The 16,268-nt window shown below is 41.5% G+C and overlaps 2 protein-coding genes across 6 annotated transcripts; one reads left to right on the top strand and one right to left on the bottom strand.

The window, feature by feature from the left end:
* The first annotated feature begins 318 nt into the window (after positions 1-318).
* Positions 319-8,542, top strand: LOC308095937 (histone-binding protein RBBP4-like). Of its 4 annotated transcripts, none has more exons than XM_080443113.1 (12): positions 319-453; positions 1,248-1,416; positions 2,281-2,426; positions 3,496-3,669; positions 4,732-4,847; positions 5,034-5,194; positions 5,355-5,481; positions 6,014-6,091; positions 6,529-6,605; positions 6,687-6,744; positions 6,878-6,988; positions 7,618-8,542. In XM_080443113.1, exons 1-12 carry the CDS (start codon positions 438-440, stop codon positions 7,678-7,680), a joined length of 1,296 nt encoding a protein of 431 aa, XP_080299239.1. In that variant the 5' UTR covers positions 319-437; the 3' UTR covers positions 7,681-8,542. The 4 variants fall into 4 exon arrangements, with proteins under 4 accessions (XP_080299239.1, XP_080299238.1, XP_080299237.1 ...); XM_080443112.1 differs by having other exon boundaries at positions 4,729-4,847; XM_080443111.1 differs by having other exon boundaries at positions 2,281-2,444.
* Positions 8,543-8,814: 272 nt separating this feature from the next.
* LOC308095934 (uncharacterized protein) lies at positions 8,815-15,707 on the bottom strand. 2 transcript variants are annotated; one of them, XM_080443106.1, is made up of 6 exons: positions 15,540-15,707; positions 12,110-13,770; positions 10,564-10,781; positions 10,019-10,226; positions 9,340-9,464; positions 8,815-9,231 (listed from the first exon to the last, which is right to left on the bottom strand). In XM_080443106.1, exons 2-6 carry the CDS (start codon positions 13,697-13,699, stop codon positions 9,195-9,197), a joined length of 2,178 nt encoding a protein of 725 aa, XP_080299232.1. In that variant the 5' UTR covers positions 13,700-13,770; positions 15,540-15,707; the 3' UTR covers positions 8,815-9,194. The 2 variants fall into 2 exon arrangements, with proteins under 2 accessions (XP_080299232.1, XP_080299233.1); XM_080443107.1 differs by having other exon boundaries at positions 12,110-13,764.
* Between the last annotated feature and the right edge of the window lie 561 nt (positions 15,708-16,268).

Genomic DNA, 16,268 nt, shown 5'->3' with positions numbered 1-16,268 from the left:
TCTCTCTCTCTCTCTCTCTCTCTCTCTCTCTCTCTCTCTCTCTCTCTCTCTCTCTCTTTCTTTGCGTGCTGCGTGCGTGCTGCTGTGTGCCTGCACTTGTGCGTCCGTGCGTGCGTGCGTGCCGTGCGTGTGTCTATGGTGTGTATTCAAATAAAACACGCAAACTAGTTTTTCTTTTTCTTTTAGCATGTTATCTCTTATCAGACAAAACAAAACAAAAACATAGAAACATTAAAGGGAAATAAATAAGATGGAAATAAGTAATAAAGTAGGCTTTATTTTGAAGTTGTTGACCGGATGTCTTGCCTGTCTCGGTGGTTGACTTGACACAGCTGGTGCTGCAGATCTGTGGCACCTGAGACAAAACGGACCAGACAGACTCTCATCTTATTTTAACACGTTATTAGTGGCTTCTTGCCTTCTTCATCTAAGCTACGATGACAGAAAAGGAAGGTAATGTTGAGCACATTTCTCCATGTGTTTATTGCCGTTATTGTTGCCATTTAAAGCCTTCTATGTTTTGCTAGCCGGATATGCCGGATACACCGGCTAACTTAATTAGCTTTAATGCTAGCCTTAATTACTCCGTTTCTATTGTGCGCAACAGTGTAATTGAATGGGGTTTGTGATTTAATTTACTTTAACCTTTGCTGTTTAGTGCATTCAATGAAATGCATGTTACTGTAGCTTTAGTGTTAGCTACATTAATTCATTAGCCCGAGATTATGATTATACGATTAATTTTGGCAGACTGCATTTAGCTTGAAGTTAGTTTACCCCCCCAAAAAAGTACAATATTTGCCTCTGAGATGTGGAGTAGAAGTAAAAATACTGAAAATTGGAAATACTCGAGTAAAGTAAAAAAAAAAAAAAAAACTCAAAATTGTAAGTACAGTACTTGAGTAAATGTTCTTAGATACTTTACATTACTGGCAAACAACGTTTAGCTTGAAGGTCGTTTACCAGTTACTAATTATTACAAACGTTACTTTGCCAATATGAACTGTAATGTTAGCCATCAGTCAACTCATTAAAACATGTTTGTTGGATGGAGTGGACGAAGTATCAATCTTCAAATGGCGTCATATTACTGTACATTTGATGGAGTGATGTTTTAATTATCAAAGATTCTGACCTCCTATTAGTGGACCCCTACTGAGATTTGTAACATAGATAGCAATATAATGCACATCATTTACATAGACAATTACTAACGTCCCTTCGAATGCTGCAATTTGCATTTGTAGCTCTGACTCCTCTCCCAGCAGGGACATTTGATGATGCAGTGGAGGAGAGGGTCATAAATGAAGAGTACAAGATCTGGAAGAAGAACACTCCATTCCTCTATGACCTGGTTATGACCCATGCTCTGGAATGGCCCAGCCTCACAGCTCAGTGGCTGCCTGACGTCTCCAGGTACACGCATGGCAAGCACATCTACGTTCCCTCGGCCCTATGTTAACCTTTACCTAGGGTGACCAATGACCATATATTCAGCCCCTCAAACCGGGACCCTTAAATCAATGCACACGTTCGTCGCTCTGGGGATCTCATTTGAAACAAGCCATTGCGGCTTTTATGAGCGATCCATTTTAGCTGACCTTGTATTGTAAACTGTACTTCCATGTGCTTTTTCTCTGCAATCTTCTAAATAAAGTATTCAATCAATCAAACGCACATTCATGCACGCGCACATCATGTATATGCACCACACAGTAGGTTTTGCAAACAGACAACGACTGATTGACAAACATCAGACTCAGCTTTGAATCCATACACGCATTGGTTGGTTAGGTCAGGTGAGCATGTTTACATGATAAACGTCTATGCAACCACTGAAAACAACTATTATTATATTAATTCTGACGAAAACCGGGACAATTTTGTAGTGAATGTTGAAAACCGGGACATATTAGTGTTTTAGAGATATTTGTCGGGACACAAGTCACGCGGCTTGAAATCGGGACAATCCTGGCCAAATCGGGACGTCTGGTCACCCTACCTTAACCCCAACTCTAACCCTTGATTTATAATTAGCTGAGTTTTCATGCCATGAAACGTGCGCTTGTAGATCAGCTATTTTCGGCACGCAACTATAGTATGATGCTGCATTAACCCCGTCCCCAACCCTGACACAGGGATGTGGGAACATAAGGCTTACCCTCACAAGTGTAGGACCTATCATATTTCTGTGTTCGGTTCTCTCTCATACCATACATCCTTTTGTCAGAATGAGAATGTTAAACACGCTGACCTGACTGAGCTTTTGTTCTTTCCCAGACCGGAGGGGAAGGATTACAGCGTGCACAGGCTGGTGTTGGGCACTCACACGTCCGACGAGCAGAATCACCTGGTAATTGCCAGTGTCCAGCTGCCCAACGACGATGCCCAGCTAGACGCCTCGCATTACGACAGTGAAAAAGGAGGTGAAGAACATCTGCCTGGTATCCTATTTTTTTTTTTTTAAGCACTTCATTGCTCTCTATGCACACTACGTCTTATGCGTCTATTTACCCTGTTGATTGTCAACTAGGCCTCATAAAGTAGACCTGGGAACCAATGATTCCCGAGCTATGTGGCCCATAGGTCAGGGGCCTATCTCTCCTTAGCGTGAGGCATTCATCATGGAATCTGTTCATTGTTAGATATCTTGTGTTAAAGGGATATTTTACTTTCAAACATGTTTGGGGTCATTTTATCATCTACTCAGGCTTTTGTGAGCACCCCAGACAGTTTTTAAGTTGCTTGATTCAGTAAAATTTCACATGTGTACAGACAATGTTAAAGTATCACTTTTTAAAACATATTGCACTCCTCTATATACAGCCCACTTGTGGTGCCGTTATAGCAGTGCAAAAATAAAAATAAACTTCAGGTGGCATATAATGATGCTTTTAGAATATTCCTGAAACTTCCAAGATGGACTAGTGCAAGTGAAATGTTTGTGACCAGTAATGTACCCACCTTTCATGCTGTATTGAGGAATTTCATGTTTAAATTTATGTCTAGACTGTTGGAGTCAAAGAATATATTAATTATGGCCTTAACAGGGATCACACGGAGTGATACAAGGTATTCCTCATGTTTCTGGAAACACTGGAGGCAATGCTTATATGTTTTTAATTCATGAAAACAGTCTGGTACTCAGGCTATTTATGTGTTGTTGTTGTCTGTTTTGTAGCTCTGTTTTTATATGGACCCATGGTGTCTGAAATAAAGTTTATACATAGTATTTAGATATTTGATATTAATTTTATCAGACACACCCCCTTCCTATACAAATCCATTGTAACTTCAAACTCTATTTTAATCATAATAGATTCATCAAAAACACCCGTCCTTGGTTCTGGTGACTGATATTGTCCTTCTAATGCGTGTTTTTTCAATTACTTATTTCATAATTCTTTCATTTTTGAGGAAAATGAAAAGAAGAAAAAAAGTGCTGTTTGACGTGTTCTCTTCGGTGTAAATTACCCTTTTTAATTTGCCTTGCAGAGTTTGGAGGCTTTGGCTCAGTGAGTGGTAAGATTGAGATCGAGATAAAGATCAACCATGAGGGAGAGGTGAACCGTGCCCGCTACATGCCCCAGAATCCCTGTATCATCGCCACCAAGACCCCCACCTCAGACGTGCTGGTCTTTGACTACACCAAGCACCCCTCGAAACCTGGTACATAACTTAAATACACAGTGCGGATGAAGATGGCATGAGATGTTTTTTAGAGAAGGCTAATTAGCTCTGTCGGCTTATTGATTGTACAGATTTTCATTATCAATAATATACCAAAACATTCAATAGTAGCCGGGGCCTTTATTAACTGAACTCATCTCAAGAGACAACTGGGCCATAATTGGGCACTGGCAATTTAAACTCTCCTTTTTATCATGTTAATGTGTTACATATTTGACTAATATTAAATATGTATATTTTATTAACACTAGTCAGGCCAAAGCACTCAGTTGGTGAGTCGCATGTAGAAGTTTTGCCATTCTGTGACTTTGGCTAAATATGTGGACAGGTTTAGCAGAGATGTCAGAGTAATGGGCCATTCTGTACAGAAACCATTTAAGACACTAAAGTGATGACAATTCAGCATCCATTTCTTCTGAAACTGTGCTGGGACTGGTGAACCAGCAAAACTTCTGGCCCATGATTCCACTGGTTTGAGAATCAAATGATCATGTAACTGGATGTGGCAATTGTCTAGCAGGAGAACTCATCAAACACACACACAGCACAACAACCATGAGGAATCACATACTTTGTTCTCAAGTTTGTGGTGGATATTCAGCCATATAGGATGGATCTGATGGCTTTGAATAAGTGTGAAGCAAAATTCTGTTTCTGCTGAAAAGTGAAACTCAGAACAGAAGAGAGCAGAGCAAAAATGACTGAATACTGCTGTGGAAATGTAAAATATGGTACATTAAATTTTTATTGGGGACCAGCATTTGTTTGCACATACTCATATAACACCCAGTCACTATTCCAGATCCAGCCATTATTTGGAACCTAGTTATTATCGGAGTTTAATTGATCAGAAAACTTAATTTTGCATTTAAGAAACGGTTACATAAAGTTCAAGATTCTTTTTACTACATGTAAAAAAAAACATAAATAAAAAATCATAAATTATGACAATGTTTTCATTTTAGAAGGTGCATCTAATTATCCAGCTCTTCACTACTGTATGTTCCTCACATCCGGTCTGCATCTGAATAATTTAAGCAGATCCATCTGGAGAGTGTCGCCCTGACCTGCGTCTCAGAGGCCATCAGAAAGAGGGTTACGGCCTCTCCTGGAATCCCAACCTCTCCGGCTGCCTGCTCAGTGCCTCTGATGATCACGTAAGAAACACACACCAAGACATGCACAGAAAGTCCCACTTAATGGTTCAGATTCCCTTTTTAAAAGCTTGTTGATACTACAGAATTCCATGCCCTCAGCCCATATGAGACTCTAGCTTCCTGAAAAAAAAAAGGTCACTTATTTTCTGTCTTTCTACTTTTCTCGTCATCTTCCCTCCCATCTAGACAATTTGTCTGTGGGACATCAGCGCAGTCCCTAAGGAAGGTAAGATAGTGGACGCAAAGACCATCTTCACTGGCCACACTGCGGTGGTGGAAGACGTCTCCTGGCACTTGCTGCACGAGTCCCTCTTTGGATCTGTAGCAGACGACCAGAAACTCATGATGTAAGAAGCTAGTGACATGAAAACCAACCAAATAATAAGTTATGGTTAATGCACTGGACATTTATTCACTGAAATATTACACTGAAATAAATCGTGTTAGTCCGCTCATTTTTCAATTAACTGACAATTATCCTACATTTTCCACTCTTTTTCCTTGCAGCTGGGACACTCGTTCCAACAACATGTCCAAGCCCAGCCATGCGGTGGACGCCCACACAGCAGAGGTCAACTGTCTGTCCTTCAACCCGTACAGTGAGTTCATCCTCGCCACTGGCTCAGCAGACAAGGTAATACAACACTCCACTAGTCCATGTGTTCATTCATTAGCCTTGAGTAGATTTAAATTAAAGCTTTACTATGTAACTTTCCTCGTCTACCCCGGATTTGAACCCGGTTTCCTGCTCAAGTGCTGACATTTTTAGCTAATAGAGCCTGCCTCCTTGCTTGGGGGATACATTTAATCTTGACCATCAGGTCAAAATTCATGTCAGATCCTGTGTCTAGGTGTGATAGGATCTTTAACACAATCTAAATGTCTCAACAGAAGAGCAGGGAGACAAAATACAACCACCCCAGTTGTATAAGTTATTTTGTATTAACATACTCATGTTAATATTTTATTAATTAAAAAAAAAAGTTACATAGTGCTGCTTCAAATCATAACATGAACCTATTGGGGGACAAGGCACAGATTTAAAAAAAAGTAGCATATAGATTCTTCAGTACTTGACTGCTATTTTACAGATAAAGAACAGCTGTGTCACTTTCTCTCTTGCTTCTTGTTTTTGTTTCTCTGACTCTTTCTTTCATCCTTCTCAGACCGTGGCCCTTTGGGACCTGAGGAATCTGAAACTGAAGCTGCACTCCTTTGAGTCGCACAAAGACGAGATCTTTCAAGTAGGACAGGATATATTTGTGTCTAATTCTGAGCAAAGAATTGAAAATGAAAATAACCTCAATATTGCCTAAAATATTGCCTGAAATGACAAAATCACAAAAGGCTGTAATATAGCAATATCTGATTTTTTTTCCTTCAAATTAAGCAAATGTTAAGGGCCTATAAATGTATATTGTTTGAAAGATCATTCTAAGTAAAGTTGATGGCAATGTCCACACCACAACTATAACAATGACGGTGGTGAGAGATATGATAATATTTATAGTGCTTGGTGTAGACGGCCCACTAAGCTTCACACCCCTACAATTATTTTTACAATTACAATTGTTACAATTACAATATTTTACAGAATAAAAAAAATATTATATTTTTCTGCCACACTTAGCCAGCCCTGGTCTTGATTCCATATGTAAGCTTTCTTGCCTGCTTCTTCCAGGTCCAGTGGTCTCCTCATAATGAGACCATCCTGGCATCCAGTGGAACTGACCGACGCCTCAATGTCTGGGACCTCAGGTAAACAAGCAGGCATGTTGCTATCAAATGGCATTGTTTGTTGGACCAGGGTTGACTCATCGTTTCCTGTTTCATTTGTAGTAAAATCGGAGAGGAGCAGTCTCCAGAAGATGCAGAAGATGGTCCCCCTGAGCTTTTGGTGAGACACATTGATAACCTAATGAAATAAATTAGATCCTCTTTAGCCGATAGACAATCAGATAATCTGTTCCAAGTTTTTAAGTCATGTTAAGTAAAGTGTGACTATGATGTTCCTTTTTTTCCACTGCTAGTTCATCCACGGTGGTCATACAGCGAAGATCTCTGACTTCTCCTGGAACCCCAATGAGCCCTGGGTCATCTGCTCAGTGTCTGAAGACAACATCATGCAAGTCTGGCAAATGGTGAGGCCCAAATGCAGTGCCTGCTTTTTTTAATTTCATTTGATTTATTAGAAGTCATGGTTAAAAGAAAAACACGTTACTGTACATGCTTCTCATAGAAAAGTCAAGGATAAAACATCAGTGACTTGTTTCCATTGTGGTTCTTTACAGTATACGTGAACAAATGTTCAATTTTATGTCAAAACACTTGTAACACAAAAAAATAGTGTGTGTGTTGTAGAGAGTGCAGCTGTTTGTAACAGTCAGAGCCATTGTCTTCAGGAGCCCCCCACTCTCTAGCATGGAGGGGAATACAGTTTGTGGAAGGCAGCAATCAGCAACAAAATGCGATGCGAGGTTAAATATGAACCACTAATTGTCCTCCTCTAGTGTCTATTTAAATTTGACTATGTAAGAGTCCGCACTTGAGAGACAACAAGGCTAGGTAGCTGTGTAGAGTGCTTATTTAGAGCAAAGTGAGGAGAAAGAAAGAGGAGAGGCAGGGAGAATGGTGAGCTGACATATGCAGTTTTATCTAATTGTATCATATAATAATAATTAATCCTATTATAGACTCCTACACTGCTAAATAATTGTATACAATGGTTCTTAAAGTACCCGGGTGACCGTCTCACTGATTCTCCTTGTAGGCGGAGAATATCTACAACGATGAAGACCCTGAAGGCTCCGCAGACCCTGAAGCCACAGCATAACGTACTCACCCTCACCCTGTCTCCTATACACCTCTTAACCCCACAACCTCACCATACACTGCCAAGAGGCCGTCTCAAAAGTTTCACTCAGCTACCTCCGCCCCAAATGCTCCTCTTTTCTGCTGGGAATTTGTGTCTCAAAGCCCGTAAATGAAGGGAGTGCAGGAAAGGAGAGGACTTGGCAGTATTTGCATTTAGCCCCCCACAGTCACATTTTAGGAGTACCTAACATGAAAAAGCTCTTGTCATGTAGGGTAAACTAAGTAATTTATTTCCCGATGAGTCGCACCAGGTTTCTGATTTTTGTACTGCATTTTAAAGTGTGTATTTTTCTAACCTAATTGGCTTTCTCTTTCGCTGCACATTGTATTCAAATCCGCACCAATGTATAAACCCCTCTCCTACCTTCAAAGGTGGTTGTCATCTTGTCCATGTTCTTTGACAAACAAATTCACCTCACAATTGCTGGGGGCTTTGTGGTGCATTAACACAAATTTGAAGTTGAATCTGACCAAATTAAATCTGCTGGGATTTTTACTAGTGTCTTGGCTAGTTTACGGTCTGGCACGGTCCATTGCACAGTTTTGATGGTGCATTCTGAACCTGCCTTTACTCCACTCCTACTTTGACACCAGCCCTTTCTGCCAACTTCAGGGTCCAATTTTGGAAATACTTTTCTGATTCGCATGTCAAACATGTTCTTCCCCCCCATACTCTCTTTCACCATTAGGTAGTCGTCTTTGTCAGCTAAATGTCATTGTGAATGTTGTGATGTAGATTTGTAGGTAAACTTTTTCTATGTTCTATATTTTGCAATTGTACAGCGAGTGCATTCTTAATAAAAACTTTTCCATCAACATTAGGTGCATAGTTCACTCATGGTCAGGAACATCCTTCAGTATTTATAGATTATTTACCTGTTGTACTAATTCAATTGAATTATTTTGCTGTGGATTTAGTCAGACTCCTCTGTCCTGGTGTGACATTTTCCTTTTCCTCCACTTATGCCCCATCAGCCTAATCTCACTCTATTACTCTGTCCTGTTGTTTAGACATTCTGGTCACATTACCCTTATAAGTACACCAACCTTTCTGTGGACTCTTAATTCACACCAGTCATCAGCAGCACTCAGGTTATAATGAAAGCATAAACCTTTTTATTCAAAACAAAGCCACAGATTGTTAAAGATGCCTGTCCTTAGAAGTCCGTCATTGTATTCCAGTGTCTTTTGATGAGTTAAAAGCTCTTAATTTCACCCTCAAGGACCACTTAAGCCCTATATACTTAAAAGTGCAATGAATGAACCCGATCTACAAGCTTGCGTTATCGCATAGCGATGCATTGTGGAGCTTGTATATTGACAATTTTAGCATTTTTGAATATTAGATAAAAACTAATTTGGTTTAGAAAAGGGGCCCAAAATAGGGACGCTAAAATGTAAAGTGGTTAATAGAATAAAACAATCTTTGTGTAGTCGGCAAACAAGACCACTAAAATCCCAGATAATATGCACTCATGTATTCTCCTTGTTATGGTCCTCAATGGCAGCCCTGTAAGAAGAATGTTTTAATTAAGGTTGGATTATACAAAGAAAAATATACTGTATTATGTTTAATGGCTTTGTACTGAATTCTGTGTTATGTGTCTGAATGTCTGACCTGTAGAGGAGGAGTTGTTTGTTGAGACTTTCTTTGAGTTCTTCCATCTCTTTTGTTTTCCACTTTTGAATGTTGAGCTCTGTCTTCAGTTCTCTGCTGCTCTCCTCTAGGCTTGATACAGTCTCCTGTATGGGTTGAGATGAAAATACATCAGAAGGTTTCATGACGTAAGCTGCATATGTCACCTCCTTTGTTACAGAACATTAGAATATGTTGGGGAACATTCCCTTTTTTTCATGACTCATTAATAAGACCGGTAAAGCATCTGTGTAATTTTACTATTAAAAAAATAGCAGATATACAAGCGCACCGAGTGCCACGCTATGAGCTTGCCTTGTAGATCTGCTATTTTCTTTTAAATCGTGTGCAAATCTTTGAACATTTTAACTCAAATCTTTGCTTCTGGGGATTCTACAAATGTCCTAACAGTTTTTTGAAAAAACTTATGTTGCTATATATCAGTGGTTCTCAAACCTTTTCATGTCAAGGACCCTCTAAAGGATATGTATTTGACTTCGGACCCCTATCTCAAAATATGTTGTTCCAGGGACCCCCCAGAAACTAAGTCTAAATGGGTTAATGCACACTCTACCCATATTTGATGGTTTGGGTTGATCAGTCTGACACAATTTTGTCCATGGATTGATTGAGCCATACCATTCCCTGCCTCCTCTCTTACCTTGTGCTGCACCATGTCCTCTCTCCTGTGCGTGTCCATTAGTTTGAGTCTCTCTTCCAGACAGGCTCTCTGAAGCGTCAGTCTCTGGCTCTCGTCCCTCAGGGGGCCCACCTTAACCCTGAGCTCCTGGGACTGCTCTTTGACTTGGACCAGAGATTCGGCTATTGCCTCCTTCCTTTTCAGCAGGGCCACAACCATGGGCTCAAACCTGGACATTGAGACAAATAACATTTCAAAGGTATTTAGTGTCAAATTGTCTATTTAGAATCGGGAGTCAGAAACACTGACACTGCTGCCAAATTTTTTTTTTTTACAAGGAAGCATAAAAGTGTCAATTCCTAACAATAAATACGCACATACAGGACTCACATTATTGCAAAAGATAAATATACATTGTTTATGAGCTTAGACTTAACTGGACTAGACAGCAGACATACAACTAGCATAAAAGTGATGATCATTGCAATTTGCTGTAATGTGTATAATATATTACATGTCTTCTCTGGTTGATATCCATTACATATGTCAGTATGACTTGATGGTACCTGGCCTCAAGTGCCTTCAGCTCGCCCTGCAGGTATTGCTCGATGTCACCACACGAGTCCCTCCTGCACTGAGCCAGCTCCTCTTGGGTGTTACTGGGGGTTTGGCTGGAGCACTGGGCACTGAACTGGGCCTCCAAGCTGGAGAGCTGCTGCGGGTGATCTGAGCGGAGCTGGGAACACTCCTTTGTGAGCTGGAGCACTACAAACTGCATCTGCTCCTGGAAGCATGGGGAGAAGGAACGCATTGCAGTTATTTGCATATCCAGTGTGGCAGTGGCATAAAGGTAGGAAGTCCGCCCAGAAGCTGTAAGGCTGCGGGTTCGATCCCCAGCTCAGGCAGAGGTGTATTCCAGTTAAAGAATACAGCATTCTAGTTGTATATGCCAGTGGTTCTCAACCAGTGGGTCGGGATCCCCCCAGGGGGGAGTCCCCAGATGACAATAAAGAGACAATTTAAGGACTTTTAAGACCTTTATAATACCTAAAAAATAATTGCTGTATTCTAAAGTAATCGACAAACTATACTATAAAAACTGGTCAAACATTGGCCAAATTGTATAAGAAAGAAGCAAAAATTAAATAAATAGCCAAACTCACAATGCCTCGTATTGCAAGTTATGCCTCGTGTTGTTAGCTATTTTCACAATATTTATCTGTGGAACCAAAATTGAATGCCTCAATTCCTACAATTCCAAGTGCTTGTCAGGGTGGGGGGTCCCCAGTTCAAATATGATTATTATTATTTTGGAGGGTCGCGGCCTGAAAAAGTTGAGAACCACTGGTATACGCTAGTGACCATTGGTGATGGCAAAATGACCTGAGGAAGGATCGGAACACGAAAACTGCTCCAGTGGCCTCTCTGAGTCATGCATATATTAATACATTCCAATCACGTGTGTGTAAAGCCCAATAAAGGACATAATTTACCAAGATGGTAACACTTGTTTGCTATGTATGCCATGTCTATTATGCATTATAAACATTATAACTCTATAATTATAGTTATAAGAACTTGGAATCACACTATAGTGCATTATAACAGTGCTTATTATGCATTATAAAATTATAATATATTTTGTAATAGTTAACTAATGTAATAACAATTATAATTAATAAAACCACGATCCTGGCCAAAATACAAGGTCTATGAATGAACAGTAAGTATTATGATACTTGACCTCGTAAGTAATTATGAAAGGCTTTAAAATTTGTTATGATTGCATTATGAGTGCTTATAACTGTAATTATACAGTGTTACTTATTAGCCAATTAAAATGCATTTATACTTGTGGACATAAATCATTATAAAATGTTTTTAACGTGTTATTATAAAGCATTATGAGTATTTATGAGTTCTTATAACTATAAGTATACAGTGTTATATAGATTATAATGCTATGCATTATATAAGTATGTTTATAAAGCATTATAGACTTGGGATGCATAGCAAGCGCTACTAAAAAGTTGATTTAAGTCAACTAGGCTTTTAAAGTCCGTTCTAGAGGGGTTTCTGAGATTTAAAGGAAATACTCCATGGCCTTCCTACCTCCTCTTCCTTTAACCTCTCCACCACACGATGCTGAGTCTTCATGGCGGCCTGGCAGTAAGCGCAGTCTCTAGCCACAGCAAATAGCCTCCTCCTCAACCGCTTGGTCTCATCCTGCAGTGCTTCTCTCTCCAGGATGACCTTCCACACGCTCCTCTCCTCCTCTGCCCTCTGTTCCCTGAGTGTTTGCACCTCCTTCTTGTTCTCCACCCTGCTCTCTTCGGCCTCCCTCTTCAGCACAGCCATCAGCTCTGCCACTTTTCTCTCACTATTCTGTCCCCCCTCCTCTCTCTCCTTCTCCTCCGAACTCCCCATTGCCTCCTCCTCCTCCTCCTCCCCCCGCAGCCTTAGCACCTCCTTTAGCAGCTCTTCCCTCTTTTTCTCCAGGTGCTGGACCTCCTCGATACAGGTGTTCACCTGAGCCCCCAGTGCCTGTAGTTCCTCCGTGTAAGTGCTCTGAACAGTCACTTCCATCTCTGTATCTGGTTTCAATGCATCACTGTTCTCTACATCCATTCTAGATATGTGTATGTGTATGTTTGTCTCTTCGCCAGCAGACGCCCCTTCAAACCTTCCTGATTCATTTCCTGTATTCTTGGTGGTCATTGAAGGGGACAACAGTTTCAACTGCGGCTCATGAGTCCCCAGATCTACAAAAAAATCCACACTCACACCGGTTTCAGTGTCTGACCTTTCCAGTCTTTCCACTGAGATACACGCCCTACCCTGATGACCAGTGCAGGGATTGGGTGTGCTCTCCTTGGTTGCAGAGCCCAGCATCACCTCTTCTCTTGATCCTTGCACTGTAATGCCATCCACAGGTTGGCTAACCCAGGGCTGAGATGGTGCTGTCTGGGCCTCTATCCTCGCTATCCTTCCTCCCTCCTCCATTGGCCCTAGTGATGTGGCTTTGCGATGACTATGATCTTGTCTAACGTGTACATATTCTTGACTTGCATCTGTAGCCCATTCTTGGGGATCAAAGTCCATGCCAGCCTCTTCCATACAGTTCTCTAGCATGGCCAACATCCCCATCAGCTGGGTCTGGTACTCCGCCATGGTGCCACTTAGTTCCGCACCTGCTGAGGTGAGGGGCATCAGAGTTTGAGAAGGAGCTCCTCTGGACTCTCCGTACCTGTTCCTGATGAAGCCCAAGTCTTGCTGGTGGGCTTGCATTGGGACATGCTCCGTTTCATTCCTATCCACACGTGTGTCAATGTAGGTAGTAGACAGATACGGTTGGGGAGATACACTAGTCTCCCTATATCGGTCCTTCATGACTTCCGCTTTGATTTGTTTCGATCCGCCCAGGTGAGCATCTGTGTATGAGGGCATGGAGTCAGGGCCAAAGGCAACACCTGCAAGCTCATCACAGTTCAATAAGTCATCCATTTCCATTAAGTATGGCCGTATTTGGGCCGAATGATTCAGGAGGGTACCAGTGAAGGCAAGTTGAGATTGTGTAGAGTTGCACTCTACTCTTTCACCCAGCACGGTTTGTTCCTGCACTCCATCCTCTTCTTGGATGAACAGAGAATCAAACCCTTTTGGGTCTGATGACTGGTTAACGTTGTCCTCCTGGTCATCCATCAGTTTGGTCTTTCTTCATGTACCCAATTACACCTTGATATAACAGACTCCTTTATAACCAAGACCTGCCCCTTGATGAAAGCAGAAACATAAACATGTTACATGATGACAAACTTGATATCTGCGGTTGTTTATAAGTTTGTCCTTTTGAATTGTGCAAATACTAGGTCTGGTCTGTGATGACATGTCAGTGGATGAGGGGTTTATATTATGGCTGGCCCTCTCTGTGAGGTATGCTGATGTTGTTAGCATATGGAAGCATGGAAAGAGGGGCAGAGGGAGAGATCAGTGGGAGGAATGTTGTTCATTGACAGCTGCCATAGCATGCAGCCCTCCCTGGGACCAACTGACAACTGAGCTGTAGTTACACACACATACAAATATAAACAAACATCCACAAACTCTATGGCATTCATACTGGCTCTGTGCACACTGCCCACTAGTAAAAACATGCACAAATGCCTCTAAATGTTAGAGTGGCACTACATTAATTACAACGTTGGGCATATTGTCAACTATGTCATTGTATCAGTGAATGGGTATTCACATCCCCCTGGTGAGTAATCAAGTTGTAATTTCACCCCCCTTGAAGTGCCTGCCAAGCCTGGCCAGCATACGGTAGGCTTTCTCTGACAGTAAATTGATCAAACTGACCCAGTAGTGTCACAGACAACTGTAACATTGCTATACCACTTACTGCTTGATTTATTCCAACTCATTAGCAGAAGCTGAAATATAAGATGTATCCATCTATGTTTGACTGCCTCAGGGGGCAATCCCACTGAGACATGTTGTTAGAAAACGTAAATTAACCACCATACCGTTTTCCTATGGGATGGCAGGCGTGCACTTCTTTCACACCAGACATTGCATTTTTCTATACATGAGTAAACGTTCAAATATTCTCAACTTTCAAGCGCAAAGCACAGAGTTGCATCGCTTGTTAGAGTGCTTTGTTAACCAAGAGCACCAAGTACGGCCGCAGCACTGTGAATATAGCACCTGTTTGCCAAGACGTCTCTGAAAGTGTCTGCACCTGTAGCGACATGTCTCGGTGTGATCCCCCCCCCTTAGACCTGGACATGTTTTATGGCCCTTAGTTCTGTTAAGTCCTTTTATTCTTCTCACCATAGACGTGTCAACGCCCAGGGCTGAGGTATCGTAACTACAGTATGGTGCACAGCTTGGCACAGTATGACAGGGCTGTGCCACCAGCTGTCTAGCTGGAGGGTAGGTTTGAACACAGGGGCACATTCCACTAGACCCTCGACTGTAACTGTAAAGGGCACTGGGCCTACATTCAATGAGCATTCTGTGAACTACAACTGCTAAATTCAACTTTCAACTTAGCAGCTCTACAGGGAAGTGGTTTTCAAAGCTGGGTCCAGGGGTTCACAGCCAAATGTGGATTTCACAATACTTTCAATTCCCTTGAAATTATTACAATACAGAAAAGTTATGAATGACTCTTCTAAAACTATGTTTAAATATTTCTACTATGAAACCACAGTATATCTCATATGGCATTTAGGCAATATAATTTAAAGCAAAACATCTTTTCATATCAGGGTCCCTAGGATAGAATCATCCAAACTCAATTTGCGAGGTCTGTGACATGAAAATGTTTGAAAACCCTCATACATTTAATTGGTAAAATGTTTACATGCACGTGCACAGAGAAGCAGATGCCTTTGAGGTTAGGCAGTGAGGAGCTAGTTGAGCTGTTGCTGTTAGTGTTTCTTCAAGTCATTCTCCCTGCAAACTCCAAACAAACAAATGCCACAAAATACCCATTGTCCCAATTGTCTTTGGTCAGTATCAAACATTACTTTGAACCTACCTCTCTGCGTAAATCCTTTCCTCTGTTGTCCAATATCCAGACATGAAGCTACGAGGCACACGTTGTGGATAGGATGACAAAGACTGGAGAATGAGAGGTGAAATAGTAGGCAGACACTGTAGAGTGAGAGGGGCGGACTGAGGGAACGAGGGGGATAGAGACCCAAAGACCTCCTTCCTTAGAGTCAGTGTGCAGCTATGTGTGACCATGACGACGCTTGAGTCTGTTTAGGTTTATTAATAAACACTGGGCAGTGAGAGAGAGAAGAGGCCACAGTTGCATGGCTCTCTGCCCGAGAGACCCACACAGGCTCTGACACGCACTGGTCTGAAATGTTTCGCTGAACACCAGGCGGACATTTGCTCACTCACAGTGCCAACACCAGACCATCTGAATTCAATCATTGGCTTGGCAGCCAAATGGCGCAAAGGAGCAAATAGGTAATTGCCCACTTCGATGCAATCCTGCAAAAATAAGTCTAAAGTTAGGGAGGTCCATGCGCTCAGTGGAGCGTGTATCTCTGCCACGAAGTGTGGCCAGTCTATATGACATCAGTCATCTATTATGTATGACTCCATATTTGGGTAATGTTTCAGCCTGATCCATTGGGGTATATGGGGTAGCATCGTAGAATGAGGCACTGCAGAAAAAGTTGTGATGGCTATATGGCTTTTCAAAAAAGAGACACATTTTGTGTATTCTCAAAAGCCTGTACCACCTACACCACTG

This window comes from Gymnoscopelus braueri (genome assembly GCF_963280865.1).
Source record: "Gymnoscopelus braueri genome assembly, chromosome: 11".
NCBI classification, from domain to species: domain Eukaryota; kingdom Metazoa; phylum Chordata; class Actinopteri; order Myctophiformes; family Myctophidae; genus Gymnoscopelus; species Gymnoscopelus braueri.
This window is presented reverse-complemented; position numbering and strand designations above follow the sequence as displayed.

Coding starts and splice junctions, on each gene's coding strand:
- LOC308095937 (XM_080443110.1), top strand. Junction 3,670..4,728: donor CAAGCACCCCTCGAAACCTG/GTACATAACTTA, acceptor GAATAATTTAAG/CAGATCCATCTGGAGAGTGT. Junction 4,848..5,033: donor TCAGTGCCTCTGATGATCAC/GTAAGAAACACA, acceptor CCTCCCATCTAG/ACAATTTGTCTGTGGGACAT.
- LOC308095934 (XM_080443106.1), bottom strand. CDS start 13,699: ATGGATGACCAGGAGGACAACGTTAACCAGTCATCAGACCCAAAAGGG. Junction 10,782..12,109: donor AGAGGTTAAAGGAAGAGGAG/GTAGGAAGGCCA, acceptor CCATGCTTCCAG/GAGCAGATGCAGTTTGTAGT. Junction 10,227..10,563: donor CTGAAGGCACTTGAGGCCAG/GTACCATCAAGT, acceptor CTCAATGTCCAG/GTTTGAGCCCATGGTTGTGG.